At 54.8% G+C, this 27,765-nt stretch overlaps 2 protein-coding genes and 1 pseudogene across 4 annotated transcripts in view; 1 reads left to right on the forward strand and 2 right to left on the reverse strand.

Annotated features, from left to right (window-relative positions):
* Nucleotides 1-7,650: 7,650 nt before the first annotated feature.
* Nucleotides 7,651-12,157, reverse strand: CASTOR1 (cytosolic arginine sensor for mTORC1 subunit 1). Of its 2 annotated transcripts, XM_037153362.2 has the most exons (9): nt 11,904-12,157; nt 11,237-11,307; nt 9,899-10,086; nt 9,683-9,815; nt 9,292-9,415; nt 8,737-8,850; nt 8,566-8,648; nt 8,386-8,480; nt 7,651-8,250 (listed from the first exon to the last, which is right to left on the reverse strand). In XM_037153362.2, exons 1-9 carry the CDS (start codon nt 12,014-12,016, stop codon nt 8,182-8,184), a joined length of 990 nt encoding a protein of 329 aa, XP_037009257.2. In that variant the 5' UTR covers nt 12,017-12,157; the 3' UTR covers nt 7,651-8,181. The 2 variants fall into 2 exon arrangements, with proteins under 2 accessions (XP_037009257.2, XP_053525570.1); XM_053669595.1 differs by lacking the exons at nt 11,237-11,307; nt 11,904-12,157 and adding an exon at nt 11,034-11,225.
* A 2,277-nt stretch (nt 12,158-14,434) lies between these two features.
* TBC1D10A (TBC1 domain family member 10A) overlaps nt 14,435-27,765 on the reverse strand; it is a 30,287-nt gene continuing 16,956 nt past the window's right edge. Inside the window, exons 2-9 of one of the 2 annotated variants that reach the window (XM_037153290.2) lie at nt 27,063-27,162; nt 23,042-23,149; nt 18,220-18,326; nt 17,165-17,279; nt 17,020-17,085; nt 16,131-16,320; nt 15,858-16,012; nt 14,435-15,264 (exon numbers count right to left, since the gene is read on the reverse strand). In XM_037153290.2, the coding sequence (XP_037009185.2) occupies nt 14,779-15,264; nt 15,858-16,012; nt 16,131-16,320; nt 17,020-17,085; nt 17,165-17,279; nt 18,220-18,326; nt 23,042-23,149; nt 27,063-27,162 (1,327 nt within the window). In that variant the 3' untranslated portion in view covers nt 14,435-14,778. The remainder of the gene's footprint in view (nt 15,265-15,857; nt 16,013-16,130; nt 16,321-17,019; nt 17,086-17,164; nt 17,280-18,219; nt 18,327-23,041; nt 23,150-27,062; nt 27,163-27,765) is intronic. The other variant, XM_037153291.2, reaches the window with a different exon arrangement.
* LOC119055190 (uncharacterized) lies at nt 23,935-24,112 on the forward strand (annotated as a pseudogene).

The raw sequence follows: 27,765 nt of genomic DNA on the forward strand, positions 1-27,765 counted from the left end.
GCCATAAATGGTTTGGTGCCCCGTTGTGTGCTCAGTGGTGACGGTCGTGCGTTCCTGGGGCTCTTCTGTGCACCAGGCCCAGTTCCGAGCGTTTCACGTGGGCGAGCTCACAACTCCTCACAAGCACCTTTTGAGGCAGAAATCATCGTCTCTGTCCTCTAGGTGGGGAAACTGAGGCCTGCGAGGGGGGCACTTGGCAGAAGGTCACACAGCTGAGAGCAAGCAAAGGCTTAGCCAAAAGGAATACAAAGGGCTCTCACTGCTAGGAGATAGGAGATCCACTCCCTGGTGGGGGTCGGGGGAGGGCTTCCAGAGCAAGGAGGAGGAGGAGGAGGAGGAAGTCGTATTTGTGCAGGTCTGGTAAGGTAGCACTTTCCTTGAATGCAGAATGCAGAAAAAGAGATGCCATAAATTCCGCAGGTGGAGGTAACTGCATAAAGCCACGCACAACCGAGACCCCATAAGACAAGTTCAGAGAACCGCAGGTAAGGTGTGGCCAGAAATTACCAGGGAAGGAGGAAGGGAAGGAAGGAGGGGGACATGGAGTCATTTGTAAACTAGCTTTACTGCTATTGTGGCCCCTCCGGAGGGGCCTGTGCAACGTAGCCTCGTCCCACTGCCCTGGCTTCCCATGGCCATTTGGGAAAAGCCAAGGTCATTGCCACAGCCGCCAGGACCTGCCCACCTCCTCAGCCTCACTGGCACCTCTGCAGCCTGCCACCTTCCTGACCCTCTTCGTCCCTCAGGGGAGTTGAGTCCTCACCCCAGGGCCTTTGCACAGGCTGTTCCCACTGCCTGGACACTCCACCTACTCAACTGCCACGTGGACATCAAGGTCCAGTCCAAACTTCGCCTGTTCACGGAAGCCCTCCCTGATCTCCCCTCCGCCCCGGGCAGGTCCCCGCCCTGCTCCCCTGACCCTTCTAGAGTACTGTGTTACCCCTCTTTGTAGCACTCTTCAGAATTGTAAAGTTTTGCAGTTGTGGGGTTGTCTCCTCAGCCAGACTATAAACTCCAGGGGTGTAGACCGTGTGGTGACTCCCCACCACCCTTCTCTGGAGCGCACCAAAAGCCCTGAATGTAGTAAGTGCTCACTAAATCCTTAGTGAATGGACGAATGCATGGTCGTTGGTGTGTGGTCATCTGCAGAAGCCCCAGGAAGGCCATCTGTGGCCTTCAGGGTGCAGGACCCAGACATGACCCCATCCCACGTCCAGTGCCGCTGCAGCCAGGCCCCTGCAGGTGAGGCCCGCCTCGCTGCCAGGCAGGAGCCGGTTCGCCTGGAGCCTTCGCCATCCCTTCTCTGGCCACTTCTCCCCGAGGAAATCAGAACCGTATCACTCACAAAACCCTGAAGCATAGGATCTTTTTTAGGGGAAGCCTCGATGTCCAAGACACCGACTTTTTCCTTTATGAAAATTTTTCTAAAACCAGTTCAAAAATCTATTCTTTCACTCACTGCAGAGGTCAACAGTTTCCTGGAAAATGAACTAAAAAATGAAAAGCAAAGTCATTTCTTTGGCTTCCTTTAAAAAATTCATATCAGAACAAATTCAACATGAGTGACACCTGAGAGCCCCACAGAGAGGGACCAGGCTTACGTGCGGGGACAGCCCTCATTTTGAAAACCGGACAAACCACAGCTGATTTTGAGTCTGTCTTTCAACCTGTATTTAAGTGACTCACTGTATGTGTGGGCACCGACCTTGGTGCAGGGGACAAATCGGTAAGAAAGACAAAGCTTACAGGGGAGCGAAATTACCGTGAGTGCGTTTTTACATCCGGGCTCTGAATGGCCAACAGGCACGCAGGCCAGCACACAACCTGTGGGTGGACCTGGAAGACCCATTTGTCCAGCTGCCAACTTCCGGCCCCCAGCCACAGGAGGCGATGCCACCCGGCCTGGCCTTGGTGGTACCCCAGGGTCCAGCAGTGCAACTGTGTGCTGAACGGGATTCGTCAGAACCTGTTCCCAGGACTCAGGGCGGACCCAGGAGGCAGGCCGCTCTCACGTGCCCGGGTGTTTCTGAGCCAGGATCTCACGGGTCTGTTGCTTGGGAAAGCCACCTCCCCCAACCCCAACGGGCAGGGGTGGGGTCCTGCTCATCAGGCAAGGTGAGAACGTGGCCGGTGCCACCAGGGACACCGAGTGATTTCCCTGAGTCTCCGGTCGGTTCCTGCGTAGAGCCCGGGCCAACAACATGGCATGTCCCAGCTACTCAGGCTGTGATGGCAGTTTCTTTTCTGCTGGCTGAACTGGTTTCCCGGCACTCATGGGGGGAGTCCTTAGTTTAGCCACAGCATGAGGATGGGGTAGGAGGGGCGGAGGGCATAGAGGGAGGAAGTGGGATGGGCTTGGAGCCTTTTCTTGGTAGCAGCTGCACGGCGAAGTGAGTGCAGCTGAAGCTCAGGACATTTGCTCAACAGAGAAGACAGCTGGCAACAGATGGGTGGAGCTGACCAAGGTTGCCGTGTGGCCGTCTGCAAACGACAGCCCTGGTCCCAAGGGGACCCTGGGACACAGAGGTGGGACTCATCTGCAGGGATGTCAACTACTGGTCTAGAGAAAAGGACCAGGGACAGGTGCTGGGAAGACCTGCTTTCTTCCCCCTCTTGTTGTTATGGAGACATCAAAGAAACCCTGCGCATTTGTCTTGATCTGAAACAATGAAACAAATTCTGCAGCTCGTAGGGGAGAGAAAACTGTCAAGGCTTATTGTGTCCAGGGGGGCTACTGGTAGCCATTCAAGGGGCAAGGGGCCTGGGGCACCCTGTCCACGGACTGTGTGAGGAAGAGAAGCAGACGATACGCCATTAAAAGCAAATGCTGGGCACCCCCACAGTCAAGAAGGCAAAAGGTGAGAGCCCCCATGTCCATCAATGGATAATGGTTAAAAAATGAGGTGCCCACACGGTGGAATATTACTGAGCCATGAACAGGAGCGAAGTACTGACACACGCCACCACCTGAATGCACCTTGACAACATCATGTTGAGTGAAAAAGGCTAGACGTCAGCAGTCAATTATTATATCACTTATACGAAATGTCAGGAAGAGGGCAATCCACACAGACAATGCAGACTGGTTGTTGCCAGGGGCTGGGGAAGGAGGGTTGGGGAGGGATAGCCCATGGGTATGGGATTTCCTCTCGGGGCCTTAATGAAAATGTTTTGAAACTAGAGGCGATGTCCACACAACACTGTGAATGCATGAAATGCCACTGAGTTAGTCATTTTGAAATGGTGCCTTTTATTTTATTTATTTATTTTAAAGATTTTATTTATTTTTTGAGTGAGGGGCAGGGAGGGAGAAAGAGAGGGAGAGAAACATCAATGTGTGATTGCCTCTTGCACGCCCCCTACTGGGGACCTGGCCTGCAACCCAGGCATGTGCCCAGACTGGGAATTGAACCAGCAACCCTTTGGTTCACAGGCCAGAACTCATCCACTGAGCCACACCAGCCAGGGTCTAAATTGATGCATTTTACATTATGTGACTTACACGTGAATTAGAAAACCCTTTTGTGAAGGCAGAGCTTAAAAACACATCCACCCCAGGAAAACCAAGGGGGCTAGTAAGCGGACAGCTATAAGGGATGGGAGGGAGTCAGAGGGCCTTGCGCAGCCCCCTCCGGTGTCACTGCCAGTTAGCACCTGCCCCAGGGCTCCTGGGTTGACTTGGAAAGTACTCACCTCGACTGAAAGGCCAGGGCCTGCAGCTGCCGGGGGGCAGGCTCCTGGCTGTGGGTGAGGGCACATCTAGAGCGAGGCGCTGGTGGCAGGAGAGCTGGTGCAGGCCTGGGGGGTGGCGCTCGGAGGCAGACTTCCTGAGGAGGGGGGCTGCGGGAGGCTGCCAATCAGGGAGGGCGGGGACGCGCTAGGGTCGTGCAGGGTGTGCGTTTGTGCAGCCAGATGAGGGGGAGACAGGCACAGGGAGAGCAGCGGGGAGTCTGGGGCAGCAGCACAGGCCACAGGCGAGGACAACCGTGGGCTGAGTCGGGGCCCTGAGGAGCGAGGGTGTCACTTTGCAGGGTCCAGGCTGAGGGGCTCATGCAAAGTGGGCAGAAAGCAGGGCCAGGCTGCAGACAGAGGAGAAGCGACAGAGCAGGAGTAGGCGGAAAGGTAGGAGGGAGGCCAGGCAGGAGGTGGCTGAGGCCGTGAGGGGCGAGGGTGGAAGGGGGAGGGGGAGGATGGAGGGCAGGCCCAGCACAGCCCACCACTGCCCCGGCGACTGCAGGGAGCTGGGCCTTCTGGGACCGGGGACAGGCAGGAAGGCCCGGGGGGCCATGGCTCCAGGAAAGGAAAGTGGACAGGCAGTTACACACGTTCTTGTGTGTGCAGATGCATGTGCACACACCCCGGGACACGATAAAAACTTCCCAACCACAGCCAAGAGTAGACACACAGAAACTCTTGCCACACATGCTCACTTGTACACGCACAGGCACGTGTACATGGCACAGACGCCCGCTGCAGCCACACACACACACGGGATGCATGCAGCGACGGTGGGCACACAGCTGCTGTTCACCCACAGTCAGGCACGCACAGCCACGGACACGCAGACTCCTCACGCCAGGATACACCGACTCTTAGACACGTGTAGACGAACACGTGCACACGTGCCACCGGAAGACTGACCCACACGGATGCGCACAGAGGCCTGCACTGACTGCAGACGCAGACCTGCACATCACGCCCATGCAGCTCGTGCGGCCACTTGCCACGAACAACCCCCTGGGAGGAAGCTCTGGGCAACCCCATGTGAGACAGCCCGGGCTCTGGAACCCCCAGCACCAGGCTGGCCTGGGAAAGTGAGACACGAATCACAGCCATTGCTCAACACATCCATCCGGCCAGGGCCAAGGTCAGGGAGGAGCCGGGGCCAGGCCTCGCGTGCCTGCCCACGCACTGGTTGCCACCGGCAGCAGACACCCAGCCACCAACGCAGACAGCTGGGGTTGCGAGGGATCTTACAAAATCGCCTCATCTCTCCGGGTTCAACTAAAGTGTCCCTTCCTCCAGGGAACCTCCCCAGGCACCTTCTTTTGGAGTTCTGTCTCTGCCATGCCCAGCTGTGTGAGCTTGGGGGAGTGACTTCACCTCTCTGTGCTTCATTTCCCCTTGTGTTGAGGGGGATAAAGAGCACGTGTTGAATACATGAAGTAATGAAGCCCCCCCCGCCCCCCCCCACACACACACAGGGACACGGGACGCTAGCTGCAGACTGGGCTTCCCTCCTGGCTGCCGCTCAGCCCCTTCCCACCCTGTAGAATCCTGGGGCCTGGTGGAACATGAAGAAGCGTGTATTTTGTTCTCCCCTCCACACAGGACCAAGAACCCAGCTCTGCAGCCACTTGGCACGCATGGGACCACATGGACCTGCCTGGCAGGGGTGGCAGTGAGAACTGTAAACCCTGAATTTCTGCTTAAATATCTTCGAGAAGGACTCAAGAGGTCACTTCCTCCATCCAGGCATGAAAATCAGCAAGGGTGGAAATGAGCCGCGTTGACTCTTCCCACCTGAGGTTTCCTCATGTCCCGTCCCCACCCACCCAAGAACCCCCCACCCAGGTCCACATCCTCCCTGCAGATGCCGGACACCCGGCTGGCAGTTGGAGGGCTGCGAGCACCTTCCCACTCAACGAGGGACCGTGGGCCGGGCCCTCCCAGGCCCGGGCTGGCTTGTCGTCTTCATGACGACAAGCACTCAGACTCCAGGCTGGGGCCCTGAGCCCCGCGCTTGGGCGTGGCTGTGCGGATGTAGCAGGTGGACGGGGCTTCCAGGGCAGGAGCACAAGGATAGGAGCTGCGTGTCAGCAAGTGTCCCCAGCCCGGGTCATGGCTGACCCAAGCTGAGCCCAACCCCAGGCTGGGATGACCAGACTGACTTCTTTGCCTTAAAACCCTCCCAGGGCATGGGTGGAACAAGGACGCAGTTCTGAGGGCCACCCCCTCAAGCCTGAGACAGCACACGGCCTGAGACAGCCCACGGCCTGTCCGATGACAATATCAAGTGCATCAGAGGCAGGTGCAGTCAGGGTCGCATCCCCCAGGTACTTCCCAAGCCCTGTACGCCAGATTCGAGTGGGGCTAGGTCTCCCTTTTTATAATTTACTGAAGGTCAAGGGCTGGCCCAGTGACCTGCAAGGATACCCTAGGAGCTAAAAGGTCTCCACCCGGACACATGAGTGAAAGAGACACACGTGGGGATGCTGACCTCTAAGCCTGACAGAGTCTGGGTATGCCCCAGTATGGACTATGCACCTGACTGGGTATGCCCGCAGCCCCCTCGCTCCAGCCGGTCCCGTGGGTGGCCCCAAGAACTCACCGTTGTGGGGTCTGAGGGACTGGCCAGGCCCAAGGCACTTGGAAAACCATAAAGACAACAACACTCAAATCAAGCAGGGACACAGACAGACGGAGAGACCCCCGGAGCCAAATGTGAAGCCAGGAGCTCTCCAGCCGCAGATCGAGCAGCTCCGAGAATTTTGGTTCTAAAACCCCCACCTCAGCCCCAGACATTTTTTTAAGCCAGGCAGGGTCCATGACAGGCCCTTCAGGAAGAATGGGACCCCTTCCCTGAGGAAAGATCACAAAGAAATGCCCCCTGCCCAGGGCCACAGGGCATCCGGTCCTGAAGGAGCAAACTCCTAGGTCTCCATGCACAAGGGGAAACTGAGGCCAAGGGGAAATGGCTAGCCCCAGGGTCCCTGACTGCTCACTCACCGGGCCAGGATGCGCTCTCAGCTCCTCTGATCTGTGGGTCCCCAGGTCCCCGGGGTCAGGGCGGGCGCACTGCCAGAGGCCTGGCCCCGCTCTGACTTTCCTGGGGAGCCACCACAAACTCTGAGTACGACGAAGTCACACCCTTCTTCCCTTCCTGAGTGCGGGCGGGTCTGGGCTGACAGCACCTGATAACCACCCCGCTGCATCTGTGGGGCCCCATCAGGCCGCAGCGGAATCCCAGCCACACCGCGTGGAGAGGTGGCCCCCCCATGACAAGAAACTCGGGCCCGGATGTGCTGGCTGAGCCTCTGGCCCAGGCGTGTAGCCCAGAGGGAAGCAGGCTCCAGGTGGCCTCCAGGCCCCTGTCCTGTCCTCCTGGTAGGGGAAGACCACTGTGCGGACCCCCAAGTCCCTGCTCTGGCTGGCCCCCTTCCACCACTGATCCAGGTGACCTGGGGAGGCAAGAACCGACTGATCTCTGGGCCAGCAGGGACTCCTGTGGAGGACAGCCATGCTCAGGCATGGTCCGAAAGAAAGCGGGCAGCAGCTTGGAAGAAAGGTGCTCTTAGGTCCTCCTCGAGGTGGTTTCACAACAGGTTAGCCATTCCCAAGGGGGCAGAGAAAGCTGGGGGCTCCCCAGGTGGGAGGGTCTGGGAGTTTCTACCCACGTTCAGGGCCTTCTGGGCTATTCCAGGAGCAGCAAAGAATGAAGAAAGGGCCCAGACTTCAGAACCAGGCAGCCCTGGATGGGAATCATGTAACCTTAGCTAAGTCACTTTGCTTTTCAAAGCTCCGGATCCTCGTCTAAAGTGGAGATGGTTCACGGCCACCCTGCAGGTGAGGGGAGCCGGACCCAAGCCAGCTGCTCGGGAGACCAGGACCTCGGGCAGTGGGGCCCGAGGGGCAGCACAGACAACCCCCAAAGACCACAGCCCAGCCTGGTCACTGCAAGCCCTTTATTAACAAGTTGGATTTTTTTTTTTTTTTTAAAGAAGAGAGAGATGTAAAAATACTTTCCTTGGAGGCCCCAAGACAGGGAGGCACTGTCGGAACTCACCTGGCCAGGGAAGACAGCCCAGCCAGAGGCAGAACGGAGATCGGGGCCCTGTCCAGGAAGCAGCCGGCCCGGGGTTCTGAGAAGGGGGGGCGACTCGAGCCTCAGGCAGGGAATGTGCAAACGCCGGAGGCTGTGCAGGGAGTGATGGGTTGAGGGCTTCCTCGTGGAAGCCCAGAGCACCGTGTTCCCGTGTGGGCAGACACGCGTGTCCATGTGAGAGCCGGTGCCTGCACGTAGCTTACATACAGAACACAGAAGGAGGGGGTCCTCCTGTATGAATGAGGGAGGGAGGAGAGGGAAGTGGGCTCACTCCAGAGCTTGAGGAGTAGCTTAGAGAAGTCTCTGGAAGCCTGGGGACAAGGAGAGAGCACAGAGACTGCTGCTCCCCTCCGGCCTCAGGAGCCCAGGCCCTCCTGCCGCCGCTGGAGGACCTCAATGACGCTGCCAATGCCGTCCTCAGGCACCTGTGGATGGGCGGGGGAAGGGGGGGGTCAGGGCCGCTCCAACTTCCTAGCCTGCTGGGACCCTCTCCTGTCCCCCACATCCTTCTGGGCCTCAGGGTCCCTCTGGGAGCCCCAATCCCAGCCTGTGGTGCTCACCAGGGCGTGGTCAAAGTTGAAGGTGCTGATGTAGTAGGCAGAGATGTCGGCCGCAGCCAAGGGACCTGCGATCTGGGCCACGATCCCGCATTCATCTGAGGGTTGAGGAGAGATCCACATGGGTCACCCCGGTCACCCCATGGGCCCTCCCCAAGCCCCCAAACACGGGGTGCTCCTCACCGAAACCCAGAGGCTGTCCCCCGATGCGCACCATCCTCCACAGCTCTCCTGTGGAGCTGGTCAGCAGGAGGTCACTGGGGAACCTGGGGAGGCAGGGGGCCTGGTGACTCCTGAGTCTGATGCTCCACATCCTTCTTCCCTGGGCCTGGCTTAGGGTCAGGGGTCACATACTTTTTCTGTGTCTCCGCATCCATGACGATGGAGATGTAGCCCTCGATGAGGGAGAAGGCAAAGAACGTGATGGAGCCAGGTCCAGGATCACCAGAGGCTGCCTCTTTGGGGACACTGGGGAGGGACAGGAGGCTCAGGTACTGTGCCAGGCACCAGCCCACCCATCTCCTCCCAGGCAGCCTCTAGACTCACAGGCCAACCCTCCTGTCTCTGGGCTACTTTCCTTTCCTGTCCTAGGACCCTGATCTTCTAATGGTTCCGAATGGGGGTGGGGGGTGGGGGAGGACAATGAATCCTGCCTGTTCCAAAGGACCCCAGGGTCAGAGGGCCTTGCTCCTGGGTGGCCCTGCCCACACTACAGCTGAGGGCTCCAGCTGTAGCACTGGGGCCTTTCCCTGAACATCAGTGACGGGTGTGTAGGCATCAAGGCTGCCAGGAACCCAAGACACAGAACAGGGCACAGAGTTGCAGGACCAAGGGATGGGTGGAAGGTGGCGGGACAGGGGATAGCGAACAATGATGTGAAGACAAAGACTAAATGCAAACGAGGCCCACCTGTGGGAGTAGAAGAGGACGTCAATGAGGGTGGTGGCAATGGCTGGCAGTGTTTCGGGGTCCAGTGTGAGGACACAGAAGCGGTTCTGAGGGCTCTGGATGGGATGCACTGTAGGGTTGGGCCCTACAGGGAAGAACCAGATGGAGGGTGAAAAAAAGAACTGTGGGCTGGGGCGCCCTCTGGTGGCTGGCCAGGGAGGGGCCTGGGCTGGGTATAGCATCCTGTTCTACAGAAACCTGCCTTAGTTTCCCCAGCCCCAACTCCCTATCCTGTGAGGCAGGCAGTGTCAGCTATTCTCCCCACATGAACAGACACACCTGCACAAGGGCCTTAGTGAGAAGAGGAGCCCCCGCCCACCCGCCCAAGTCTGGGTGTAGAGGGCGCCCTCACCATGCTGAGCACGGGGAAAGCCATTGCTGGAATCATCCCTGGCAACAGGCACTGGCTCCCCGCCCACCTCTCGGTAAATGTCGAACTCCTGGGACAACGTGTGGATCACCACAGACAGGTCCTGCTCCCGCACCTGGGCCACAGCAAAAGGCATATCACACTGGTCCCAGGCAGCCATACCACCCCGCTGTACATTTGCACCTGTGGGAAACTCACCAGGATGAAGTCCGTCTGGTAAGTGGACAGCATCAGCACGGACACGTGGTGCTCGGCCAGCGGCGCGATGACCGAGCGAGCAATCTTGGTGACCCCAGCAGCTTGCACCGCTGCACCGCTGTGGGATGACACATTCATCACCAGCCACGTGGCCTCGGCCACTTGCAGGAACTCAGATGGGGGCAGCTCTGCAAGCAGAGGCCACATGACCAGTCAGGGCCTGAAGGGCTGGCCCCTGCCCCTCAGTTTCCCTGTTAGTGCCTTGGAGGGCTCTACCAAGGTAAGGCCAGGTCTGGGGACTGGGGCTCTCTCCCTCCCCAAAGTTCTGCTCCTTACATTTGCATGTATGCAAGGACAGATATGCTTCAGGTGCTGGCCTGCCTGGATTCAAATTCCAGCTTTTCCATTTACTTACTGTTGACCTGGTGCAAATTATTTAACTTCTCTGAGTCTCAGTTTCCTTATCTGTAAAATGGGATAACAGTATGTACCGCCTCACCATGTTTTGTGGGTTGAGGCATTATACCGTGTCAGCGCCACAAGAGGGCGCCAGGAGATCAAGTTGCCTGGGATATGCCCTTCTTCCTGAACAGACCCAAACTTTCAGATCCAAACTTTTCTGCAGTACAAACAGGGAAACTAAGGCCTGAAACAGTTCAGTGGGAGAAGGGTCAAGCCCCATTTGGCTGGCCTGAGACTCCAAGCCTGTGAGGATAGGTCACACTGGCAGGAGTTGGAGCCAGATGTCAGCTCCAGGGGCCAGGGAGGGGCCAGGCTGGCGTCCAATCCAGATCAGGGGCCAGGGCCAAGGTGGCTGCTAATTGCCCAAGCAATTAGGATTAAGACCTCCCCCCACCCCAAGCCCCAGGACCCTGCCCTGGGCGGGCTGGCTGCCTGCTCCTGCATTCCTTCCCCAACCCTCAGAATCCTGGAGTTCCCAGACAGCCAGGGAGGAGATGAACAGCACCAGGGAAAAAAGTCCAGGGGAAAATAATGGCTAAGGGGATATTACAGCCACAGGAACCCCTGGTTCTTGCCAGTAAGTATAACTGAGGTCCTGCTGCCAGTCGGAGCCTGTTAAGTGCCCTTCAAACACAGCCCTCATGGGACCCTATCGGATCAGAATTATAACTACCCATTTTCCATAAGAGGAAACGAACAGCTCGGAGAGGGGAAGTGACTTGCTCAAGGGCACACAGCCAGTGAGTTGAGGAATCCAAGTTGAATGCAGATCCTGCTGCCCTGAAGGCCTCAGCTCCTGAGTCACTGGACCCCCAGCATCTAGTGAGAATCCCGCGAAGAGGATAGTTCAACATCTCTCTCCAGCCTAGCCCCCACCTTTGAAGCCCTCCTCGTCCACCATGAGCGTGTAATCCTCGGGAGTCTCCGTCAGGCTGAAGAACTTGCACCTGGTTGGGGGTGGGGAACATCTTCAGCCTGGGCTGGGAGGAGGGGGCGGGTAGATTTGGCTCCATCCGCCCAAATTACCCCTACGCCTGGAGCCCCTCTGCCCCCCTCAAGCCTCAGTTTTCTCCCAGTGGCTGTGGGGTGCGGGGCCCATGTCCGAAACCGCGAACTGTTTTTCGCCTCCCGACCTCCGCAGGAGCCCCTCGCCCCTCCATTCCGGGAGGGAAGAGAGGCTCACCCGCGGAGACAGCTCCGTGGCAGACCTGGAGTCGCCTACACCGGCCCCTCTGAACAGATGGGAGGCGTTTGGAAGAAGTTCCCTGCAGTCGCCAGGAAGGAATGCCCCTATCTGACACCCCTCGGAATTAAGCATTGCCCACTTCAGGCTGTTTGCGCCTTAACTGGCCCCGGATAGACGGCGGTCCCAGGGAGGGTAAGGCCCGGCCGGATGGCGCTCGGGGGTGGGGTGGGGTGAAAGGGACCTCCCGCCCGCTCCCGTTCGCCCCCGCTCGCCTCGTGGCGACTCTAATATCCAGACCCTGTCACGGAGCGACAGTGGAGCCCACCCTAATCTGTGCCCCCGAACCCGGGCGCGCACCGGCTTCGGCGGGGCAGGAATAGCAGCTTGATGAGCGGGTGGGTGTAGAGCCAGAGACCGGAGCGGGCGAGGCTCAACACCCGCACCCGGTGCTCTAGGATGTGCAGCTCCATCGTGGTCCGCGCGGACCCGACCCCGCCGCCAGCCACACAGACCCAGGCGGCGCCGGGGGCGGGGTGGAGGGTGGTGCTGGGGGCTTAAAGGAGCCGCCGCGCAGCCCAGTTCCACGCCGCCCGCTACGCCTCTGAACAGCCCAGCCCCGCGCTGCGTCGGGCTCCCAGATAGCCACGCCCTGCGAGACGCGCGGCCTATCCCGGGTGGCCGCACCCCCTTCTAACGCCTGGGCCTCACCAGGCTCCTCCCGACCGCCGAGCCCCGCCCCAACTGACTCCGTTCCTTCAGCACTGGCTTTGGGATCACCAGCTGACACCGCCCCCTCGAGTCCCATAGACCCCGCCCATGCCGCGCCCCCTCCCCGTGCTCCGCCCTTTCCGCAGGTTGCTGGGGGAACCTGAGGTAGGAAGCTTGCAGGAGGCACGTGATCCTTTCTGGTTTTCAGGGTCCCAAAATGGGTCTTATGATTGAAATCATTAAGGCTTGGAAGGGCCGCGAGGAGAATCAGGGCTTCTCTGGGACCAGAATGCTGCCCCAAACCTCTGGAGCATGAAGGGGTAGAGGTCAGCTCTGCAGCCCTGGTGACTCAGGATTCTCTCCTAACAAAGTATCCGGGCACCTTTCTCCCTCCTTCCTCTCATGGAAGAAGTCTCCCCACCATGGTCACAGAAATAGGAAGGGCCCCATCACCTGCGTCATACTGTTGGGAAGGGAGTTGAAGGTGGCCAGGCCTAAGGAGGTCCCTGAAGACTATGCTTATGGGCCAGGAAAGCCCAAGGCTCAAACTGCAACGCACAGGCCCATGTATCTGGGGTTCACTGGGTACTTAGGTCTCAGACCTGAGACTTGAGCCCTGCCGAGGCCTCCCAAAGCCAGCAGCCATTAGAAGAACCCATCTAGCCTGAGCATATCTAAACTTGCTTCATGCCCTAGGAGGCTCCCGGCACTCACTGGCAGACACCACAGGCCTGAGGCTTATTAGGATTAACGGGCTCATTTTGACGTTAGGACTGGGCTCTGCTCAGGCCTCCCCAGGTCTAAGACCCCAAGACTAAGCAGGCATCGGCACACCAAGGCTGGCCCAGTAAACAGGACTCAGCATGCTGGGAAGGGGGGGGGGCTTGTCTGGCTTGAGCATCCTTAGGCCTCAGATCCGAGACTTTGAACCAAGCAGGTTAAAGCAGGCCCACACAGGCCTCCTGCCTACACTGGAGCCTCCACTGTAGCTGGATGGAAGCGGGGCAGCGCCTTCCCTCCCCAGGCTCTGGCTCAATGGGTTCCTGTGGAACACTGTGTGGCTGCCACATCCTGACCTGTTCCCTGGAGGGTCAGGGGAGGAGACTGGCCTCAAAGGCTGAGCCCCTCATTTCATTCATGGTGTAGATGTGGAAAACCATAGGTGCCAGGGTTGGGAGGCAGGAAGTGATGGCCTGCCTTAACCATCTCAGGCCTCAGTATACCCAGCTGTACCAGGACAAGACTTTCCAGGCCGAAGCCCTGAGATGCCCGAAAGCTCCTAGGGAGGCTCTACTCCTCCCTCTGCTCCCCCCTCCCTCCATGGCTCAGCCTAGCTTGGTGGCCTGCCAGGAACAGCCGCTATTGTTTGACTGGAAAAGCTGCTTCCTCAGCAGAAGGGGGGCCTCTCCCAGGGACACCCTGTCCATAACCTCACCAGTCATCAGGCTGTGACCATAGAGCCTGCCTGGGCCCTCAATGGCAGCCAGGTTATCTGACACCCTCGTCAGGAGAGGTAGCCAAGGGGCTCTGGGTGTAAATTTGGACAAGCCTCACCTTTCTCACTCAGCCCCTCTGTTGCCTCATCTGTCAAATGGAGATAATAGAGCCTACCTGATCAGCTGGTGACACAACCAGCCCAGCATGGCACTTAAATGACAGGTGGCCTTTTATCCAAGACCCAGCCTTCTCCCCTTTCTCCCATTGGTGAGCTGGGTTATACACATGAGGCCATTCATGGTCTCCCACCTCTGGCACCAGCACCTGACCCAGAATGAACACTCAGAACCTTATCAGGGCCACAAGTAGCATCCAGGCCACACCTTGAGGACAAAGACCCTGAAGGGATCTCCTTAAGGGCCCTCTCCCAATCAGTGATGAGTAGGGATCAAGGCCTGGGGAGCAGGCCCTCCGCCCCAGCACTGGGACTCAGCCTCACTCTCCTGGGTTGACCTTCACCCACGGTAGGTGGTGGACAAGAGGCAGAGGGATGGGGTGAGGGAAAACGGGGGACCAAGAATAAGGGCTGGCCCTAGACTTGTCATCTTCTCTGGCACAGGTACTTCTCAGAGAGGCTCTGGTGCTTGGCTGGGGCCAGGATGACAGCTCTGTAGGGAGTGGAAAAGATATGCTGTGCACCAGGGGTGGTAACCCCTTCCCAGTCCCTAGCTGCACACCAGCTCTCTACACAAGCCTGTTTATTTCTGTACAAAAAACCCATGTTTGTATTTTACACAAAGAACACCCCACCCACTCCCTTAATGTCAGTGCCCCAGTCCAGGGGAACAAGAGGACTCCCCCTAGGAGGAGGCCCTCACTTCTGCCTGCCCCAGCTGGGGTGGCCTGAGCTCCACTCTGGAAAAAATAAATAAGGAGTCTCAGGCAGAATCTGTGCTGGGCCAGCCAGACTCTCTGTACCCAGTGGTTAGGCAGCTGAGCCCTCAGAGGGTGGGCAGGCCCTGGAGTGTCAGTCCATGAACCATGGAGGTGTGTGGAGACCCCGCCCTGGAGGCCTGAGATGCCAGGGTTACAAGTAGGTGTCTTCACTCTCCTGTGACGTCAGACTCTCCTGGGAGCGGTGGTGGGCTGAATCCAGGGGAGCTGGGTCCCGAGGGGCTGGGGCTGGGTGGACTGGGTCCTTCAGGGGCACATCCTGTGGGGGACATGCGTCTCCTGCAGCAGCTGCCACCTTGGCTTGAGTTGGCACTGGGGTCTTGTCCAGCTGCCTAATCGCCGTCTCCTGATTCTGCTGCTCCTTCTGCTCCTTCTGAATCTGCTTGGATGGCTTTGGTTTGCCTTTGGAGCCAGGGACCAGGGCATCTGGGGGCAGGCGGATAGACGGTGAAGGTTGCAGAGTGGGTCGGGGGCCTGGCTCCGCCTCCAGGATGGCCTTGGCACCATGCAGCCTAGGCGGGGGGCGGCACTGCAGTTCACCCCGGGTCTCCTGCCAGCGCCGTAGCTGGATGAGGTGCTCACGCTCAATCTGGCGCTCTGTCACTGGCAACTCCACCACCTGTGGGAGCAGTGATAGGCAAGTGGGCACCAGGAAGAAAATTCCTTTCTGCCTCCCACCCTGGGCACCCCCCTCTGCCTTAGAGTCTTCCAGTCCTGGTCACTAAAGTCTGACCATAGGAAGGATAAAGGTCTGGTCCCTGTGGTGGTCACAAGTCTCCTAGTAGTGGTGAGCCAGGCCCTTGAGACCCACCGCCTCAGAGGAAAAAGCTGCCCACAACTCATGACTCCATTTGCCCAGCTATATGTCACCTAATTACAGCCTCCAAGAGACAAAAATCCACAAAAGACAGAAAAAATGGAAATTAAAGCCAAGCTCATGGATACGGTACCACGGAGGAAGAGAGGGCGATGGGTTGTAGCTCCTCTCATTCCCAAGTAGTTCAGAACAGGGAAGGCCCCACAAACTTAGACCTCTCTGTGCCCCCTCTTCTTGTTGATAGAAGGATGAGGTCTACCCACTCCGTGCTGGGCTGCTGAACACTGAGCCTGGCATCAGTGACCCACTCTCAAGTGCAGAGGCTTACCAGGCTCCCCTCCAAAGGGCCCACACATCCCCCCCTCCAAGTGGTGAGAGGAAGGTATGGGCCTCACCTCCTGGACCAGAAAGGCTTCCTGCATGATCTTGGGACTGAGGCTTCGCAGCCGCTCGATAGTCTCATACTGGCCCTGGCAGGCCTTGAGCTTCTCCGGGGAGCCCAGCGCTTGCTTCAGCAGCACCAACCCCACCCGGAAGATGATCTTGACTCCTGTAATGGGGGGTGTGGGCAATGAGTACCAGCGGGCCTTTAGAGACCTCTGACAAGAGAGGCTCCCCTGTGGGGTGGGTTGGGGGCAGGGGCTGCTCCCTGGAGCTCAGCCCAGTACCTTCGCAGAAGAACATGTCCCAGACCCGCAGCACAGAGCTCCAGGGCAGGGTGCGGGCAAACGCACACATGAACCACTCTGTCATGTAGAGCAGAGGGTCAATCTTCTGCCGGCTGAGGTGCTTGTGGGCCACGGGCGACACCTTCTGCAGCAGTGAGAAGAGGATCTCCCCATCCAGCTGGATTGCCTCCTGGGGGGAGAGTGAATTCATGACCATAGGCCCACACCAACCAAGGCAGGGACCTCACCCAGGCCGCCAGCACCAGGCAAGCATTCATTCATTCCTGAGGTGGCTTCCTGCCTGCAGGGAGCCAGCCTCACGCTGGGTTATGGAATACAATGATGAGCCCACAGAGAGTCCCCTTTATGAGCATTTGGTGGAAGGGGGCAAACAGACATGGGTCACAGGAGCAAAAAATCTAGGGAGAGTGAGAGGGGGGCTAAGTGCCCAGAACATGGCAGGAACAGGAATACTGAGTGGCGTGTGCCTGATGTCCTTTTTGTCAGGGTCAAGGAAAGCTGCCTGAGGGCAGAAAGATGAGGGAAAGGAGTTACCAAAGGAAGGGAAGGAAAGGGGCAGAGGTTTAAGTCTGTGCCAAGGCCGAGGCAGGGAAGAACTTGGTGCACTAGAGGAAACATGATCCTGCCAAGTAGCCAGATGGCTGAAGGCTGAAATGGAAACAAGTGTGGAACCAATGATGCTGGAGCCTGGGAGACCTGACCCTGGCTGGCCTGGGGACTTCATCTTGAAAGCACAGAAGAAAGAAAGGCCAGGAAGCATTCAAGTGAGGGCAAGAGTGCCTGTGGAGAGAAAGTCCTGGAGATGCCACAAATGGTATCCAGCCTGGGGCAGGTCCCAGGCCAGGTCCTGGGCCCAGCAAGCACTCACCAGTTTCTCACTGTAGTAGCCAGGCAGGTACTTCTCACAGATCTGCACCAAGCACCAGAACGCTTGCTATGGGCAAAAGAGACGTAAAGCCTTGCTGTTGGGTGTTCCTTGCCCACCCACTTGCCCGCCCAGGGCCTGGTGGTACCTCAGCAGGCATGTGCATGAGAAGAACAGCAGCAATGGGTGCCTGGGCCTGGCAGTAGCCTTCCTCAGGTCGGTACAGCGTGTAGGCCTTCAGCACACGGAATAGGTCCTGCTGGCTGTGGAAAAGCCAAGCATTGCAGGAATGACAGGTATGACTCTGCTACCCACTGCCCTCACCTCTGCCCCACTAGACCAGACTTGTCTAAGAATTTGTACTTCTCTGGAGAGGGGATGTGACCTGACTGTGGTCACTAAGGGGTCAGTCTCTGACTGTAGCAAGTGAACTCTCACATGACCAGGGGATGGAGGAAGAGAGGTGCTTCCCCCATTTGACAGGTGAGAGCAGAGCCTCAAAAGAGAAAGCAGCGGGGCAAGGCCAAGACAGGATGCCAGATACAGGGTCAAGATGTGTCGGGGGCTGGAAGTATGGGCCCCTCACCCAGAAGCTGTGGCATCTCAGTCAACCCACTCTGTCCCAGGGGTTTGTCTTGGTGTCCTGGCCTGCCACTTCTCCCCCTTCCTACATACCCTCTGCCTACCTTGCTATCTCTGTCTTTCTTCCCACTAAAACCTGTTCTCAGGAAACAATCAGGCTGGGCAAGTGCTTACCCTCTGGGGAATAAATAATGAAAGTTGCCCCAGAGCTAAGAAGAGATGCCAAGAGGACCCATTAAACTCAAGGCAAAGAAGGAAAACTCAAAAAGTGGAATTTGGGCCCTGGTTGGTGAGGCTCAGTTGGTTGAGCACTGGCCTATGAACTGAAAGGTTGCCTGTTCGATTCCCAGTCAGGGCACATGGCTGGGTTGTGGGCCAGATCCCCAGTTGGGGGTTTCTCATGCACACTGATGTTTCTCCCCTCCCTCCCATGCCCTCTCTCTAAAATAAATAAATAAATAAATAAATAAATAAATAAATAAATAAATAAAATCTTAAAAGTGAAGTTCAGGGTCCCTAACTCCCGAGCCCCCTAGATACCTCCAAATGCATTTACCTCCTCTGACTTCTGAGGGACAGGGCCTAAAGCCATCAACAGACTACCACGCCCAGGCTGCTCACCCATGGCCCCCCCGGGACACAAACATCTCATGGAAAGGGAACTGCCGGTGCAGGTCACGCTCAATCACGTCCAGCCACTTGGCGTCCCCAGGGGACATATCCAGCTCCTGGAAGCAAGGTTGAGAGAATATACTAGGAGTTAGGGATGGCTAAGAGGATAAAACTATCCCAGGTATTAGAGGAACCCCCACCAGGGGCAGTGCCCACCCAATCCCATCGTGAACCAGGCCTTCCAGAGATAGGCCAGGAAGTCCAGGTGGAAAAGCCTGAGCAGAGCAAAGAAGCAAGGGTAAGGGAGGGCCCCAGGAAGACCTGTGTGGGTAAGAATGTCCACTACAGCTGTAGCTGGAAATAACTTACAGAAATTTCTTTTAGGACTCACCTTATGTCACACCCCTAAGATGGAAGGCCACCATAAAAGTCCTATCACTACACTGTTCACAGATGAGGGAGAAGTCATTTGCCCAAGGCCTTGTAGTTAGAAAAATGGTGGAGCTGGGCCTGGAAGCAAGGCTGACTCAGAGCCATCAGTCCCAATTCTTTGGCTACCTGTCTCCCTGTGCTAGTGGTGTGGCCTATTCAGGAAGCAGGGTGGTGCTGGTGGTGCTGGTGGGGTGTGTGTGTGTGATCTGCACACAGTGCTGTCTGGAAGGACATTTGTCAAACCATTAACCTCAGAGCCATCTCTGTGTGTTAAGATTTCAACAAAGTTTAACCACTGTCTTTGAATTTCTGTGAGCATTTTAAGCATGAATACCATTTATGAACACAAAGTACAGGTGACCCTTGAACAGCACAAATTTGAATTGCTAGGCTGCAAGGGGTCCAAATGTATGTAGATTTTTTAAAAATGTATTTTAAAACTACAGTTGGCATGCAGTATTATAGCCATTTCAGGTATGCAACTTAGCAGACATGTATATACCTCACAAAGTGATCACCTTGATAAGTGTGGTACCCATCTGATACCATGCATAAAATTGCAACATTATTGACTATATTCTCTATGCTGTACTTTATATCCGTGACTATTCTGTAATGGCCAATTTGTATTTCCTAATCCCTTATCTTTTCATCCATCCCCTATTCCCTCCCATCTGGCAACAATCAGTTTGTTCTCTGTATCTATGGGTTTGTATTTGTTTCATTGTTTGTTCATTTGTTTTGTTTCTTAGATTTGACATATCAGTGAAATAATATGGTATTTGTCTTTCTCTGTCCGACTTGTTTCACTTGACAAAATACTCTCTAGGTCCATCCATATTGTCATAAATGGCAAGATTTCACTCTTTGTATGGCCAACAAATATTCCATTGTATATATGTAACACATCCCCTTTATCTTTCTATCAGTGAACACCAAGGTTGCTTCCATACTGTGGCTATTATAAATAATGCTTCAATGAACATAGGGATGCGTGTATCTTCACAAATTGGTGTTTTCAATATATGCAGATTTTTAAAACCCTTATATAAGTGGCACTCACACAACTCAGGGCCATATTGTTCAAGAGTCAACTGCAGAGGGCCAACTTAAGTTATAAGTGGACTTTTCAACTGATGGGGGGGTCAGCACCTCTCACCCCCACATTGTTCAAGTGTCAACTTTATGCCCTGGCCGGGTGGCTCAGTTGGTTGAAGCACTGTCCGTGCATCAGAAAGGCTGCAGGTTCAATCCCAGTCAGGGTGTGTACATAAGGCAACCAATCAATCTTTTCTTTTCTCTTCTCTTTCCTCCCTTCCTTCCTCCCTGTCTTCCTTTCTTTCTCTCTCCCTGTCTTTCTTTTTTTTTCTTTCTCTTTCTCTCTCTCTCTCAAAACTCAATAAATATATCCTAGGGTAAGGATTAAAAAAAAAGTCAACTGTACTACATAAAGAAAAATAATTTCTTGATCATTTGAAATATTCTGTATCTTGATCTGCATGTTAGGTACATGCATATTATTTGCCAAAGCTCACTGAACTACATACTTAAGATCTGTGCATTTTAATCTATGTATATTCATACCCCACCTTTAAATGAAGAAAAATTTGCCTTGGCTGGTGTGGCTCAGTGGACTGAGTGCTGGCCAGTGAACCAGAGGGAACTGAACCAGTCCAATTCCCAGTCAGGGCATATGCCTGGGGTGCGGGCCAGGTTCCCAGCTGGGGGACATGTGAGAGGCAACCAATCGACATATCTCTTGCACATTCATGTTCCTTTAACTCTCTTTCTCCTTCCCTCCCCCCACAATAATAAATAAATAAAATCTTTTTTTTTATATCTTATTTATCTTTAGAGGGGAAGGGAAGGAGAGAGGGAGAGAAATATCAATGTATGGTTGCCTCCTGTGTGTCCCCTGCTGGGAACTAGCCTGCAACCCAGGCATGTGCCCTGACTGGGAATCGAACCATGTTTGCTTGGTTCCCAGGCCCGTGCTCAATCCACTGAGCTATGCCAGCCAGGGCTAAAATCTTTTTTTAAAAAAGAAGAAAATCAACAAAAAGAAAATCTAGAGGGCTGAGCAGGGGAGCAGACTAAATACACATTGTCTGTTGTCCACAGGACTGGGGCAGCATCAGAGAAGGCCCCCAAGAGGAAGGCTTGGTCCTCAGCAGACACACCAAGTGGACGCAGGCACAGGCTTGCGCCCTGACTGGCAGGTAACTTCACACGAGTCCTTTTCCCTTGGTGGGGGTATTCCAGCAGTGAACTAAAGGACCTGGGGTACCAGGTAACTTAATATGTGAGAGTAAGTACTGAGAGAAAAAGCTGATGGAGTAGTCAAGGCTGGAGTGTGGCAGGAGGAGCCAGGGACTTTCAGAGAAGACTCTTGAGCAGGCACACAGTTGAAGAGGTAGGTGTGCAACCTCTGGAGCCCCACGCACCCTTAAGACAAGGGCCTGTTTGTGTCCTGTGCACCCCTAAGTCAGGTCAAGGGCTGGGTACTGAGTACAATGCAGGTTTGCTTTTGTAAGAAAAGGGAGAAAGGCCCCACAAATTCTCCTGAGGGCTCCTTTGAGGCGGGGACCTCAGAACCCAAAAAGGCAGTTCCTAGGATGTGCTTGCCTGGCGCTTCAGCAGCCCAAGGTGCTTAACCACACACAAGTGGGTAAAAATGAAAACACTGTAGCTGAAGGACGGGTAGGGAGAAAGGCTGCTGAGACTAAAAGGCAGGTGTATGTCGCTGGCAGATGCTGCTGCTATTGCAGCCTCTAAGACAGCCTGAAGGCACTGGTGCCATCATGAGGTGAAGCCAGAGAAGAAAACTAGGTAAGAAATGGATGGGAGGTGCTGTCCAAGAAAAGAGGAAGAAACTGTAAGTGCAGGAGAGGCTCTGTCTTAGAGCCACCAGGTACTGTAGCACCTGCCCTGACAGCTGAGGTTGGGGTTGGCCACTTCGGTCTGCATGGGAGCACAGAAACAAGTATGTGCTGCCACCAGCAGCCCCCTCACCATACCTCTGCTCTGGGCTCATGTGCCCATAGCAGCCAGAAGGAGCCTAACGTCCCTGTCTATTTCCTCCGAGTCATTCACAGGCAAAGCCCTTCCAGGTGTGCCCATAAACCACTGTTCCAGCCCCTAGGACTGTCTCAGGACATCCTGAAGACCTTTACGTCAGGGCATCCTGAAGACCATTCTTGGCAAATCTACCTCCTTCCACAAGCAACCTTCAAGACTCCACAGGGGTGGCCCATTCCTCTCCCGACACACCACTCAGCACACACAGCTCTGTGCTCTGCTGTTCACACATGATGCATTTGCATTTGCTAACAGGAGGCTGGCCAGGCTGCCCAAGTTCTCAGCTCTCATGCTGTACTCTGGCAGCCGAAAGTAAGCTATGGTCTTAGGTGCGGCTCCCACCCCTCAGCCTTCCCCTTTGCCCAGGGTGCAGCCCCATGAAATGGAAGATATGCTGTCACTGGGAGGAAGACTCTGAAATTGAGAGGCTGCTTGAGTGGGGTCTGTCAAGTCCAACTGCCTTAATCCAGAGCTGCCTCCAGGCAGACACACTCTACCAGACTCCCTGACTTCCAGTGCCAAGTACTGCCAGCAAACAGCTCTCACCCTCTCTAGGTCGATAGCAGACACTCTAGGCTGCCCTGCTTCACCCACCCTTGTCTGGGAACGGTGTTCACTGAAGCATGAAGTATGCAAACAAAGAGCTGGTGGTTCACAACTTTCTCACTGTCTTTCTGTCATCAGTTCCAAGAGCCTGGGAGAAAGCCTCATGCCTGAGGCCAGGTCCAGCAGGTAAGCCAGGGCAACCCCAGGGAAGCCAAATGCCTCCCATAGTTTTCCTAAGAGAGTATGCTAGAGAAGCTGCCCAGCCCAGGGAAGCCCAAGAAGCCCCATAAATGGAGGACAGAGTGTTCTTACCCTGGCCACTAACTGGCTTCTGACTCCTAAGGATATGATATAGTTTGGCTTTGACACACCCCGGGCTAATAATCCCACAAGCAACACAGGTGAACTGTGTCTGGCCGAGCATGAATGAGAAGAGAGAAAGAGTAGAGGATGGGTGGCCAGGAAGTGTTGAGGATTCTGTGGCCCTACTAGGCAGACTCCCAAAGGCCCTAAGCACAGGGCACCAGGCATTCAGGGAAGTGGTCTGAGTGTCCCCTCCTCATGAAGAGCTGGGAGGTGGCCCCCCTGAACATAAGAAAGCAAACCTGAGTGACTGTCAACAGAAAAGGCTAGAACGGACAGTTAGGTACTTCATGGGCGGTTCCATTCATTGCTCATACTGCTGAGGTCCAGGTGGACACATGGAGGACCACTGCCAGGAGGAGGATGCCGGGAGATGTGGAAGGAACAACAGAGTGAAGGAAGGGCAACTCACATCAAACTTCCCAGGGTTCTGCTGTAGCTTCACCTTGCCTCCTGACAGGTACTGCCAAGCACGGCCCCGCAGAGAAGGTGGGATACCCTTCTGGCACCGCAGACGGATCTGAAAGTCAAAAGGAGGCCGTGCCAATGTGTCCACCCAGGCAACTCCCCTAGAGGCTGTGTGCCAGCCCAGCCCCTCTGCTGGTGCATGGCAGGCCTTTGCCAACACATTAGCAAGAGAAGAAAAGGGGAGAAAAGATGACTTTCCTACTATTGCTGTGATGTAGATCCTACGAAGGAGTGTGTGTGTGAGTGCAATTAAATGTGCTGCCAGCAGGTGATGGCAGAGTCCTTACATCCCCTGGTCCAGTGACAATGCAGGTATTACTGAGGTCTACCACAGGTTTCTCAATCCTGATCAACATTTTCTGAATCAAAATGAAACAATACAAGTTGGAGGAGCCCCACAGGATGTCACCAGGAAGGAATCCACATAGTGTGGGGCACAGCTTTAGCCATAGGAAGGGTAGCTCATGAAATGACCAAAAAAGCAGCGGGGCCACTTTCATGGCAGTCTCTGTTTAAGAGGCCATGTAGTAGGACATGGCCAGCCTAGAGAGGAGAAATCTCAACACAACTCAGAAGGAAGATGGGAGCTGATCAAAATGGCTTCCTCTTTGTTTTGATCAAGAAACCCTCGTTTTGTCTGCCCTCCCTAATCCTGTGAGTTCCCATGATCACTAGCCTGGGGCAGAGGCAGCTGGCCTGGGTGCTAAAATGTCATAGGTCTTTCCCCCATCACTCACAGACTGGAAGAGGTGAGGGAGAAAGTGTTTTGGGTAGCTCATGACCCACAGCCAATGCTCAATTCTGTATAACTATTTTTATCAGAAAAAAAAGACTTCCATCACTTATTGGCCTTTTGGCTAAAATCAAGCATAGCTATCCATTCTTGTCAGCTTAACATCTGATACATCCTCCATCTGAGGACGTGTTAAATGGATTTTTGGAGCAGGAAGATAGAATAGGACCTTGCTCGGCATCAACCTGGTATTGTAGTACCTCCAGGAATGGTGCACCTCTTTGGGGACAAAAAAAGAGAAAGAAAGAAAAAGAAAAGAAAAAAAGGCTTCCAATGTCAAAATCCAGTGTGAAAAACTATAGTCTTTTACAAATGGGGAAAATGAGGCAAAGAGTAGGAAAAATATTAAGGTCACACCATCAGAGGTGACTGCACAATAGAGGACCTCACTAACTCCTAGCTACACTACACAGGCTAGAGGGATCCAGTCCCATGCCCTTCCACTGGCCTCTCAGAGCCAGGCAGAGAAGCAAGCTCCCCCTGGGCTTCAGAAAAGACTGAATGAGGCTCTGAGGCAGCTGCCCTGATTGTCCTCCTTGACCTCAAGGCTAAGGGTCAAGAAGGGTGAGAATGGGGGTGGGAGAACTGACACTCCCCACAACCCCTATACTAAGGATAAAAAAGGGGAGCACAGGACAGTAGGGAGAGCACCTGGGTGTGCATTTGCATCCATCACTGAGCCAAACATTTCTCATTAATAGTAAGATCAGAATGACAATACCTAAGATCTATTAGAATGGGGGGAAAATATGCCTAGCAGTCTGTCTTCAATAAGTGATGGCTTCCTCTCCGTGCCTCCACCCCAGGAGGATGCCTGACAGAGAAAACTCAGGGTCTTGGGCTCACACCTAACTTTCCCTCACCTGGAAACCCCCTCAAACAGTCCCACTGCAAAGTCTCAAAGGAGGGAACACAGAAAGCACAGTTTCCTGATGACCAGCACAAACAAGAGAAAATTTTCCAAGGGTCAGAAAGAGTCAAGAACCAGGAAGGAGACAAGCAGAGGCTGAGGGAAGTGGGGGAAGAACACAGTGACTGACTGGTCACAGGAGCCAAACTTAAGCTTCTGCGACTGTCTACAGAGTGGGGAGAGTACGGGAGAGGAAGGGAACTGCCTCGGGCTCTGGGAGTAGTTTCCCACTGCTATGGGACAAGGGTCTCCTTAAGGAAGCCACTTGGTCTGGGCAGGTTTTGGCAAAGGGATGCAGTCATGGGCCAGAGTCACAAGCCCTTTAGGCTCCCCTCAGGGTCAAGCTCAGCCAGACCAGGCCCTACATCATGAGAGCCCTGTCATACTTGGCTTGCCCCAGGAGAGCCCAGGAATACCTTTAGTCCACTAAGGTTCTCAAAGAAGCCATGACCTCAGTCAGGGTCAGGGCTGGGGAATGAAATCCAGGAGTTAGCTAGCTTTTCCACTCTGGCTGTGGAATCCTCCTCAGTGCAGAGATAATCTCCACACACCTGATTTAGGGAGAAGGCAATAGTGGGGATTAGTAAGGAAAGCATATGGGATTATCATTCTCTGAGGCAGTGCCTTGGGAAAGGAGGTCTCTGACCATTGAGAGTGAGGCCACACTCTCACCGTGCTGGCTGAATTCAGAGTGCTTGAGCAGAGTCCTATGGGGGAAGATAGCATTTTAGCCACAGGGCTGGGCCCCTCTCCTGGGGACTTGGGATAAGCCCAGAAGTGTTGGGTCTGGACACACTTCCTAAAACAGGTATTATCCTTCCTGTGCCATGACTTCCTCACCACAGGGAGAGCCCAAGTCTGCGCAGCCAGGCAGGAAAAGCTCATGGGGCCAGTGTGACCACTGCTGAGGTGGCTAGTGTAGAGCAGAGGGCTACGACCTCTGGGTAGGGTGGGATGAAGCCTCTTGTGGTGGCCCTCACCCTGTAACCACAGTGCCAGAGAAGCAAAGGGGAAGAGGAAGTGGTGCTGGTTGCTGTGCTGAGAGGAGCTCCCCAAAGTACCCCTCTGGAATCCCCATTTGCAAGAGAGGCTGTGGCAAGAAAGTCAGAGCCACTAGTCACCACCAAAGACAGTGAAGAGAGAGCTGAAGTTCAGGGTAAGAGCTGAAGAGTGAGGAGGCAGGTAAAACATACTCCAGAGTCAGAGCCCAGGTCTGCTCCTCTCTTCCCATGAGCACAGGGATTTACAGTCACCACCTCATAGGGGCCTTGGAACAGGATTGTCATTCCCACTTGATGAGGGAAACTAAGTCTAAGGGTGAAGTGACTCACCCCGAGCTACACAGCTAGCCACAGGCATGAAGAGAGGAAGGCAGTGGGGTGGGGTATACCTGACCTTTGATCCTGCGCTTTCTGCTAGGCCCTGTAGTTCACTGGGCCAGCCTGAACCACACCAGTGTGTCAGCTGAAGACAGCAAGCCAGAAAGTTTGCTCTCTCCACTGGGACTTGTGCAGAGAGACCCAAGCTGAGAGGCTCTGGGCAGGCCTCCACTAGGCTAGGGAGTAACTAAACCCTGCTGAGGTGGCCAAGGGCATCAACGCTCACACATGAGTGGTGGTCAAGGACATTCCTGCTGGGCAATAGAGTTGGTGTGTAAAGACAGCCAGACTAGAAAAGGCCCACTCATGTTTTCATTTTTATAAGACTATTAAACTGTGAAATTATTTTTCTTACTTTTTGCTTTGGCCCTTATTGTGGTAGTGAAGAGTATAGGCACTAAAATTGTTAGACACCTGGGTTCAAATTTTGATACTGAGGTCATCTGTAAACTGGAGATACTACTACCACCAGCCTGACTAGATTATTATAGGATTATCCAGGTCAAGTGCCCAGAGCATGGCAAATGTTTGACACATGTTAGCTATTATGAGTATTATAAAGTCCTGCTTGATGGGTAAGCAGCAGTGAAGACTTCCTCAGGAAGGAATGAAGGAAAGCTGCCCATAAGGGCTTCTGGCTAAGAGAAGTTTGCCCCAAGGACAAAGTTTGCATGAGTCTGAAGTCACGTGGGAGAACCAAGTGAAGGCTGGGCCCTGACCTCCAAACAGCTTCTGTTCCCATTTCAGAACTGGTAGATGGGGCATACCTACAGCAACTGGCAGTTGGAAAAGCCCCTACTCCTCTAAGCTGATACAGTTCCTCCCTCTTTTTCCTCCCCAAGTTACCAACTGCCTACCCAAAGCCCAAAGCTAGACCCCTCACCTTTTTGTGCTTCTTGGCCATCCACTTGTCCCAGTTGTTGAGCATGTCCAGCCACTTGGACTCCCTCTGCCTCAGCACCTCCAGGGGGACTTCCTCCAGCCTATGGAGCAGAGGGTGGGGTGCTCAGAAGTGCCAAGAGAAGCAAAGGCCTTGGCTTAGGCCCTAGCCACCAGTCCAGTCAGTCGTCCTTTCCCTCTGCCCTCCATACCTGCTGTTCCCTTTGGGGCTGCTAACCCATGAACACCCTAACACAGATTAGAAGAAACTCTGCCCCCTCCCTGAAAGGCATAGGCCAGAGAGACAGCAGGTTCAAGTGCCCACTCCCGAAGTCTGTCAAGGGGCCGAAGGTTACAGTGTCTTTCTGAGGCAGAGGCCTGAGTGTCTGTCATCTGTACATCAAAGCACAGCATTCCTTTACTGGATCCGTCTTGATAAATAAGCCTCATCAGAGGGCCTACATGCAAGGTGCAGAGTTGGATGAAAAAAACCAGTCAAACAAGTACAGAAATAACATAATCACCTCTTCACTCCAGCAAAACTAGTTACTCATAGTTTCCCCAATTACACACTGGCCCTTTCCCACCTTTCAAACTTTGCTCATGCCAGTCCCTGTGCTGGAACGCCCTCCCAGTTGTCTCTACCAATCAAAATCCTACAAACACATCAAATCCCCATCAAATACTACTTATATTTGTACATCTAC

The sequence above is a fragment of the Artibeus jamaicensis genome, unplaced genomic scaffold (genome assembly GCF_021234435.1).
Source record: "Artibeus jamaicensis isolate MK-2021 breed Jamaican fruit bat unplaced genomic scaffold, CSHL_Jam_final contig_525, whole genome shotgun sequence".
NCBI lineage: Eukaryota > Metazoa > Chordata > Mammalia > Chiroptera > Phyllostomidae > Artibeus > Artibeus jamaicensis.

Excerpts from the sequence above, each read along its gene's own strand:
- CASTOR1 (XM_037153362.2), bottom strand. The coding sequence starts at position 12,016 with ATGGAGCTGCACATCCTAGAGCACCGGGTGCGGGTGTTGAGCCTCGCC. Across the intron at positions 11,308-11,903 it reads TTCCTGCCCCGCCGAAGCCG|GTGCAAGTTCTTCAGCCTGA; the intron begins GTGCGCGCCCGG and ends ACCCCCAACCAG. Across the intron at positions 8,481-8,565 it reads GGGACAGCCTCTGGGTTTCG|ATGAATGCGGGATCGTGGCC; the intron begins GTGAGGAGCACC and ends CTCAACCCTCAG.